This window comes from Phycodurus eques, chromosome 1, assembly GCF_024500275.1.
Source record: "Phycodurus eques isolate BA_2022a chromosome 1, UOR_Pequ_1.1, whole genome shotgun sequence".
In the NCBI taxonomy this organism is placed as follows: Eukaryota; Metazoa; Chordata; class Actinopteri; order Syngnathiformes; family Syngnathidae; genus Phycodurus; species Phycodurus eques.
The window spans coordinates 10039259-10049332 of NC_084525.1; the positions used below are offsets into that span (position 1 = coordinate 10039259).

Genomic DNA, 10074 nt, shown 5'->3' on the forward strand with positions numbered 1-10074 from the left:
ATCATATACAGTATATAGCGTTTGGAATAGCAGATGCCCTAAAGTGTGGTGCGAAAGGGCTATGAGTATGAGTACTGAGCAATCGTTCTGTGCTAGTAAATGTTTATTGAGTCCATTCTGAACCCAAAAGAGAGAATAACAGAATTAAATAATGGTTGGCTGGTGTATGGCTGATGGTGAAGGCCAACACACACTCCTCCTTTTGTTTCAATTTCCTGCAGCACTTCAACCAGAAATGCTAGCAGGATAACTTGCAGCTGAATCTGGCATGTGCCCATCTTAAAATTTAATCCGGAGTCTTTTTGCATGAGCGAACGTCTTGGTGATGTAATTTCAACTGTACTAAATTAAAAAAACCAAACTATTGCCATCTTCCAGATAAGAATCTTCCGGGAGATCCACAACAACATCTACCTGAAGTCAGAGAGGATGGTGATGGCTGAGTTGAAGAGGAATGAAATCCTTTTCCGTTTCCACAGCTTTAAGAAGGAAGAGGAGCGGCCCAGGGAAAGGGGTCAGCGGGCGTCCGGAGGGGGAAGTTGGGCGGGGCTGCACTTTGAGCCAATGACCAACATACCTCCCAAAAACACTTACAATAAAAGTCAAGTGGCAGATGTGACAACAACAACCACACCACCTACAGATCTGCAGCAAGTGAGCAGTACTGACTGTCAGGAGTCCTGCACATCCTGCGAGATGGCCTCAGGTTCAGCTTGGTGTAAAGTCGACTATGCACCGCCTCACACACCAGCGGCACCACCACCAAGCATCACCACAGCCATGTCCAAAACAGTCCGAATGACACTGGTCATCGTGCTGGTCTACACCGTCTGCTGGTCCCCTTTCTTTATTGTCCAGCTGTGGGCTGCCTGGGACCCCAATCCTCCCAATCAAGGTCAGAAACATTAAACACTTACAAAGAGTTAGGGATATTTGGCTTTCATTTCTTTAATTTGACCTTCTCTAAATTCTTGAATGCACATGTCTAGGCCTGTCATGATTATGACTGTATCGATTTGAATGGACAGCCCATTTCCGAGCACTGGTGACGACACCACGCTTCTCCTCTTTTTGTTCTTTTTCTCCCCCAACACAATACACTGGTGCGATCCATTGTTGTTATCGTCGCCATGGTAACAGGTGTATCCGGACGCGTTCACCGGTGACATGTTTTCTGGTTCCGCCTCTCCAACAGTGTTTGATTTGAAAACATAATGCCCACTGATCGTAAAAGAAGGGATACGGTGCTATTGGAGTTGCCACTGTCTGCCCAAGATACGGCAAGATTTTATGGCAGTAGTCTGACGTGCAATTGTGAAAGACCAAATTTGTCTTGTAGTCTGATCCAGGCATACGTCACAGCTTTTCCCATCTGGAAGCAGTAGGGCGTGTTCTCCCGGGATACAGAAGCCAATCATAGCGTAGTAGCGGCTGTCTTGGAACCAGTAATATTGGAGCAGCGCGTGTCCTGCCTGAAAACTACTGTATGTGGAAATCCTAATAACGCACCACAGAGTGTCATCAGCAGGCTGCAGCAGAGATAAAAAGAGACTGGAAGAGTCACAGAGAGGCATAGTAGAGAAAGAATAAAAGGTTCCTTGAAATTCTGGTGGAACAGATTCACGGCTTATAATACCATTGTAAGGAAATATTCATTGCAACTACCCTCAAAAACACTAAAAAAAAATTTTCATTGTTTTAAAGAGTGCAGATGATAACTGAAGCTCTTAGTTTAGATCAACGAATGCCAACCTTTATTGATCTAATGCACATATTTTACATGAGAAAAATGTCATAGCACATGACCAAATACAAATGGCACAAAAATTACATACTGTATACTGAAATAATGATGATCTTATCTCAATGTACTCACAATTTTACTTACTGAGTGTGAAATCCTGTGTAGTTGAATGCAAAACTAAATGAATGTTGTTAACAGGTGGGTTGCCCAGGCTAGTTATGGAAGACCAATGAAGTGAAACTGGATCATTTCGCGAGGCACACCTGCTAAACAGTTGGCACACCTGATACACCCTAACTATTCCTGCTTTCGATGCATTTTTTTGGGAAAGTTTTGATTTTAAGGACAAAACAAAAGCAAGGTGAGCGTATGCAGCTTCAAGACGAGCCCAATAATATACAGTAGATGGTGTCCTGTGATCTGAAGCCAAAGACAAACAAGAGACCCCAGTAAATAACCTGTTTATATTCCCCACTGATTTTGCAACATGATCAGATGTTGAGATTTCATCAACAATGATCGGTGCCAGCAGCCTGCACACAGTCAAAATTACAGGCGGACACAAAGAGGACATTGTGCTCTCATGCATGCCTCACCTTTGTTTTGGAATTGACTTTTACTTTCAACGAACTAAATGTAATCTATTTAATGTAACCCCCCCGTCTCCCCACTATACACCCCCAAACCCCCCCACACACAGGGCTGATGTTTATTGCTCTGTATTCACAAATCTTTTTTTTCTTCATTGTTATCCACGGTGATTGCGCATAAGCTTGTTTCAGTTATTGCATAATACTTATTATTAGAACCAAAATGAAACAGGATGTGTGGTTTTGCCCAACTGTAATGTTTACAGTACTATTGGGGGAAAGTTAATTATAATGCTGGCTGGTCTGTATTTGGGGTTGAACAGACTGGTTGACAATTTGATGAGTCGACTTTACGACGCCGCATTGACATTTAAAACTCGAAATCAACTAATCGCTAATCACGTTTTTAGCATCTCGTAGTCCAATCGGCCAATTTACAGAAAACTTCGACTTGCCCATCACTGGTCAACACGGCAACCCATTCTTTATACATTTGCGCGGGTCTGAGAGTACGATCGCCGCTTGTCTTAAAATATTCATACTAGTGAGACCACGGAACTGGGCGAAGAACGAGGCCAGCCCCGCAAAGTGAAGCTCCATGATTATCGCCAAAATGTTATGTACAATGACACGCTGGCAACAACTTTGGCTCGACTTTCGTTTCTTTTGAATCGACTACAGTCGGCAGTTGTACAACCCCTATTCTATAATCAAATAAACTAACAATGTGATGTCCCCGCAATGACTTGATGCTGTTTACAGGAGTGGCCTTCACTATCCTCATGCTGCTGGCCAGTCTCAACTCGTGCACCAATCCGTGGATCTACACGGCCTTCTCTAGCAGCGTGTCCAGAGAGCTGCAGAACTTGCTGCATTGTCGGTCGCGACCTGGACGACGGGGCTCGCTGCCTGATGACTCAACTACCACGCACACCTCCACCACCAAGGACACCCAGTACTGACTGACTGAGACAAATGTGGGAAATTTGCATGTGCCCTTGCCCTGTCCTCTGAAGAACACAGGTGGCCTGCTTCCGCCAGATGTTCCCAACAACAAATGACAGCTAGGCCATCAACAGGAACTCCATCTGCATTGGGCCCCTCCATACAAACAGAAAAGGAGCGTGTTATTGGACGTGTCAGTGCATGACAGAATGCGCAGTGACAGTAAGTGCGAGGCATGGTGGCCACACCTCAGCTTTTGAGTGACACGTTTCTTCCCACATGAAGTTCTGTCAAATAAAGATGAGAGGGAATGCAAGGTGTGAATCGCAGCGGACGTAATCGAGGACGAAGGGCTTGCCAACATTCCAACATCAAGCCAACATTAAAGATGGCGAGGTTGCTGCTGCGGGACTGACAACAGATAGTGGATGTGGTGAATGTTCCATGGGAAGGTTGTAGTGTAAATCAAATAATGTGAACAAACTTTGTTAAATCAGAACAAGTGAATTAGCGATGGATGAATTTATATTTGCTCAGGAGGAACCCAGTTTCTCAGAACAATAGAGAACTGTAAGCGAGCTGGAGAGAGACTCATTCAAGAGCACAGCGCTAATTGAAACACACACTCACACAAACAAACATGAGTCCAAACAGCAGGTTAGGCTCGCAAGATGAACAATCCAAATTTCCGCAAACAACTGAGACACAATGATGTGATTTTATTACATGTATACACAGCATGTAAAGTATACAAAGTGACCTTCCTGACTGTGAAACACGAAGAATTACGCTGAAGAAACAAAAGGAAACATTTCAAAACCATTCCATGCATGAGAACGAACCATTTGAAACACAGTGTATTTATTTAAAATGTATCACGCACATTAGACATGATTATATTTCTTGCAATGTAAATGTTGTCAGATGTCACTCATAAGGTCGTAATGCTTCATAACATGGACGTTAGTAAGCCAATCCAAGATAAAATCGTGGTCTTCTTCCCAAAAAACACATTTCAAGGATATCAAAAGAAACAAAGAAAGTGCATGCCAGTCAAGCAATGAAAGTAGTCGTAGTCTAAAGCAAGTGTCTTTGATGCCCATGTACATTTTTAGAGGGGTCCCCCTCTCTGGTTTAATCACACGCTGATGTCAGCCATGTTATTTTAGGAGGCGCTATCAGCAGAGGTGGGCTCTTGTGTTCTATTTCACCAGCACACTTTCATTTTTCAATTGTGTTTCTCAACAGTTTCTACCCTATGTCCAACCTCACACTTTGAAATCGGTAATGCATTCTGCCCCTCAACTGCGTGAACAGACATCAAAGTACACGTATTATAATTTTTTTTTTAAGTATTGCTATATAGCATCCTGAACATGCAGTAGATATGAATGTGTATTAACTGAGATCCCACCCAAATGTACATTCACGGACCACAGCATTAGGTACACTTGCACAAACCAATGAGAACTTAAAAGACTGTAATGACACTGCAGGTTTCTGTGCCTGATTCTTACAATTTGCCCCCAAGTGGCACAATAAAAATCATATTTTTTAAATTTCATTTAATTTATTATACTCACAAATCCCTCAAGGGGAAATCCAACTCATCCATGGCTGTATACAGTACTGTGTTGATCACACACATGCAGACATGCAAGCGGACGTGTCAGAGTGATTAATCGTACATCTGGTGATGTGAATGCAATGTAAACAAACAAATCCGATCTACTTCGTTCATGTGAGCCTGACATCATCGGTAAATCCACAGTTAAATTATAATAAGTCTAATACTGTATGTGTAAATATGATATATTAGAGGTGCTAAGACGATTAAATAAGGAAAACGACTGCCAACAGCAGTCAGTGGAGAAATATTGAGGTGGTGGAAGAGTCGTTTCAGGCCAAGAAAATATTATGTAACATTTAATATTTGTATTGTATATACTGTATGTTATTGTTTGTGTGTTGTCACTGCCCTATGTTAACACTCACACACGCAAGTTGTTTCAGGTCTAAAAGTAAACACAGAGCTATTTTATACATTAATTTATATGTACAGTTCTGCTCATTGGCGGCATGGTGGGCGACTGGTTAGCACATCTGTCTCACAGTTCTGAGGACTGGGGTTCAAATCCCGGCCCCGCCTGTGTGGAGTTTTCATGTTCTCCCCGTGCCTGTGTGGGTTTTCTCCGGGTACTCCGGTTTCCTCCCACATCCCAAAAACAATGAATGGTAGGTTAATTGAAGACTCTAAATTGCCCGTAGGTATGACTGTGAGTGTGAATGGTTGTTTGTTTTCTTTGTGCCCTGCGATTGGCTGGCGACCAGTTCAGGGTGTACCCCGCCACTCGCCCGAAGATAGCTGGGATAGGCTCCAGCACGCTCGCGACCCGAGTGAGGATAAGCGGAACGGAACATGAATGAATGAATGAGTTCTGCTCATACACAACTTGCAAGAATTTGTGAGGTGTACCATTCTTTAAAGAAAACAAAACACATTTCTCTTATTTTTAATGGGATTCAAATAATAATAATAATAAAACATGTCAGAAATGCACAATCATTAAACAAAGCATAACAATAAAGAAAATAATGAGATGGTCCCGGTTCAGTCATCAGTCGTATTTTTCCCAAAAATTACAAATATTTCACCCTGAGCACAGCTGCACATATAAATAGACAGTTCAAAAACAAAATCACAATTGGGCACTTAGACCTGCAGTGTAAATCCAGTCTAATAAAATACCTGTATCTTTACAATGATACTGATTAATAAAAGTGTTAAAAAAATTTTTTTATGTTGGCTCTCAGAGGATGACACAAGACAACAAGAGAGTGCCATTTTATATTTGGCGCAGTGGTAACAGCTCCACCATGATTCAAAACGGCACAGGGAGAGAATGGATGGCTCTTTCCAAAAATATTTTAAAAAACCATTAAACACTGTAGTTCGTTTTTGTCTGTCTGTTTGTCCTTTTAACAGGCAAATTCCTCATTCACTGAGTATGGCATAAGGTCTTATTCTATTTTGTCACACGCCACATTGAAGCTACGGCTGCCCTCAGAATGCCGTTATGACCATAAACCATATAAATGTATAATTGTCTCATCGCATTATTACATACTTTATGCCTATATATATATATATATATATATATATATTCACTGGAGAGGCTGACAGACGCACCAGACCCCTTCCTTTTCTTCTGCCTGTCTATGTAAACTATATGTCGTGCTAATACATGCTGCTCTGAAAGTGCCCCAAAAAAATATTTTCCAGGTTGAAACAGGCCTTACATTTACAGTACATGGAAACACATACAGTAGAAGCTTAAATCTAATTGGACAATAACATCTATGTCACGATCGGATGGAGACTGGACTCAAGAGCAGACAGAGGCTGAGAGGTTGTGATGAAGAGTTTATTGAAAGGGAAATGAGGATGGTCCTTGGGATGCGCTGGCGGGTTGTTGAGGCAGAGAATACGTGGCAGGCAGTGACGAGGGCGGGCGGCTGGCTGGACGGCCAGGTGGCAAAGGATCCACTTGACGAGGGACACGGAGGATACACTGAGGACAAGGAGAGACACGGAGGTCAGAAAGGAGATGACGAATTGTGTAGCTTCCGTGGAGACTGGGGAGCCATTGTACCGTTTGGAAGCTTCAATACTCCGGCGAGAGTTTCCAGGATCTGGCAGGCTATTATGCAGGTGGCAACGAGGGCTGATTGGTGACAGGTGCACGGCTGAGGACGGTGCTGGAAAGAGAGAGGGGAGGGGTGAGAGAGGGCACAAAGCGCCACCCAGGCTCCAACCATAGTACAGCAGGGTGGCTCATGACAATCTACTTAATACAGTACAGTACATGACTGGAAGCTGGGCAGCCAAGACTGCACGCTATGAAATTAAGACAAAAGGCTGTTAGAAATGAATTAATATTGTTATATTTTATATATTATAATAAGCAGCACGGTGGACGACTGGTTAGCACATCTGCCTCACAGTTCTGGGGACCGGGGTTCAAATCCCAGCCCCGCCTGTGTGGAGTTTGCATGTTCTCCCCGTGCCTGGGTGGGTTTTCTCCGGGCACTCCTGTTTCCTCCCACATCCCAAAAACATGCGTGGTAAGCTGATTGAAGACTCTAAATTGCCCATAGGGGTGAATGTGAGTGCAAATAGTTGTTTGTTTCTATGTGCCCTGTGATTGGCTGGCGACCGGTTCAGGGCGTACCCCGCCTCCCGCACCGAAGATAGCTGTTCTAGGCTCCAGCAGCCCGTGACCCTAGTGAGGATAAAGAAAATGGATGGATGGATGGATGTTATAATAAATATTATAACTAACTCATTATAGTTTAATTAAGTTGTAATTGTAGGTCAGTGCTTTTGATCGTGTTTACTGTTTAGGCTAGCAGAGAATGCTCTGAAGGCCCTTAGTGCACACTACTGCTGTATATACAACAAACTGATGGATAACGTACAACACAGAAGTTTTAAAATCTGAAATCAAGGTAAATACTTTCTCTTGTTCAATTGATTCATACTGTAGTTGAACAAACAGTTTGTACTGGCTTCTGATTTAAAAAATAATTAGCCATTAATTTGTGTATATGTAATAATATGAGGGTTTGCAGCCATAACGGCCCTCCGAGTGGAACCATAACTGCAATGTGGCCCGTGACAAAAAAGAGTTTGACATCCTGCTCTATATGGTGGAAGTGAACTCAATTCAACTCACTTCCCAACAAAATGCTGTTTGGCAGACAATGAATAATGATTCAAAAAATAAGCTTCAAGCTTTTCAGTGCAATTCCCAGTTGAAATGTTCTGTCAAACTAACCAAACCAAATGACACTTTGTGTATTTAAAACAACTACATAGCTTTGCCTTTAGAAAGTCTGTATACTATACAAAACGGCCATAGACGGGTCATGCATAGCGTAAGTGTGAAGGTGTTATAGTCCTTCAAGAAACGAATATTTGAACGCAAACGGTGGAGCAACATATACAGACATAACAATCCTCATATTCAGATATTTTTTTATCCTTTACAAAAAATGACTAATGTTACTGCAGTTTACTAAGTCAGTTGTGAAACTCTTCTCTTGTGTGTCTCTATTTCTGTATTATACTCCCCCTTGGTGGCCAAGGAGCAGACACCAGAAGGAACAGTACAATATCCATTGAATTGAAGCAACAAGAAATGTGGAAAAACAAGATTCCTTTTTTACATTCTATTTAATTATGTTGTTACTGTATGTTTCTGTAGAATGCAATATTATGGAGTGAGTGCTATTATAGTCCTATTTTTCTTTTTATAAACACACTACAATTATTTGTTGTGTTTTTGGGAAGGTGGAATGGATTAATGGCATTTCCGTTCATTTCAGTGAGGAAGGATGACTTGAGATACAAGTGTTTTGAGTTATGAGCGTGATCACTGGAATGAATTAAACTTGTATCTCAAGGTATTACTGTAATATCAAGTTCTGAGTACGACACAGTGCACTACCAACTACAAGCAAAATAATAAATATACAGTATTGTTACAGGAATACCTCTCTGACAGTGTCTCATTAGATTGTGGAGATCTACCCATTGAAGAGGCCACTGAGTGTAAGGGATCAAAGCAGACATTTCAGATGTTCTGTTTTTGTGTCCAAAACACAAAACGCTCAGGACAATGCTGGGATGCTTTCAAGATGTCTCTGGAATCCTCGTTCGTGTCGAAGGAGAAGCCTCACCTTTTCCTCTCGTCCGGCGCTCCGTTGTGCATTTGTTCCCCAGACACAAGGCTCCACTTTGATGGTTTGCCAGATGAAAAGTTACATCAACACCCTGTCGTGTCCTACTTTGTTACATCAGGAAATTGATGAACTTCTTCGGGTATTAATGTATGTTCCTCTTCCTCATAGGAAATGGCGAGGTCAATAGATGGTTCTTCAGCCTCTCAGATTGATAAGAGATGTCACACATACATTACTTTGGTACATTTGCTGTCAGTCTGTACAGCCATTAGTGGGCATTATAGTTGCTAAATTATACACATAAGAGCTCACAGACACCCAACTATACACTCTGAAGTCAGCCATCTTCACAGCAAACGCTGGAGAAACCGTCAATGCTCCCCTTCACAATCATCAATCAGAATCAGAATCATCTTTATTTGCCAAGTATGTCCAAAACACACAAGGAATTTGTCTCCGGTAGTTGGAGCCGCTCTAGTACAACAAACATTCAATTTACAGAACACTTTGGGGACATAAAGACATTGACAAAAAACAATTGTGCAAAAAGATGCAGAGTCCTCTAGCACTTAGAGCAGTTCGAACGACTATGGGGTGTGATGTGATGTGGGGCCCTATGCTCGTAACTATGCTCGTAACGCACACCCTTAAATAGAAACTCAAAACAAAGCCCATTGAAAGGCATCATGTTTAAATGTGTAAACAGGATCCAGAAACAAAATAATAATAATGATGAAAAAGAGCTACCACCAGCTAGGCAAGCACAGATTGTTGATTTTACTTTGTAGAAGAAGAAGGCTGACTGGCAGTGGCTGAGGTGCAATTTCGGCGCCACATTTGTGTTTTGGTTTGTATTAATTTGAGTAAATGTCCAATTTCATTTAACATTCATTCATTTATTCATCTTCCGTTCCGCTTATCCTCACTAGGGTCGCGGGCAGTGCTGGAGCCTATCCCAGCTAACTTCGGGCGAGAGGCGGGGTACACCCTGAAAGCCGACCAATCGCAGGGCACATAGAAACAAACAACCATTCGCACTCACATTCACAC

The 10074-nt window shown here is 42.2% G+C and overlaps 1 protein-coding gene across 1 annotated transcript in view; it reads left to right on the forward strand.

Annotated features, from left to right (window-relative positions):
* The window catches only part of avpr2aa (arginine vasopressin receptor 2a, duplicate a), a 30406-nt gene extending 25372 nt beyond the window's left edge, over nt 1–5034 (forward strand). Inside the window, exons 5-6 of the mRNA XM_061676356.1 lie at nt 379–895; nt 3097–5034. Coding sequence (XP_061532340.1) covers nt 379–895; nt 3097–3296 — 717 coding nt within the window. The 3' untranslated portion in view covers nt 3297–5034. The remainder of the gene's footprint in view (nt 1–378; nt 896–3096) is intronic.
* The last annotated feature ends 5040 nt before the right edge of the window (nt 5035–10074 follow it).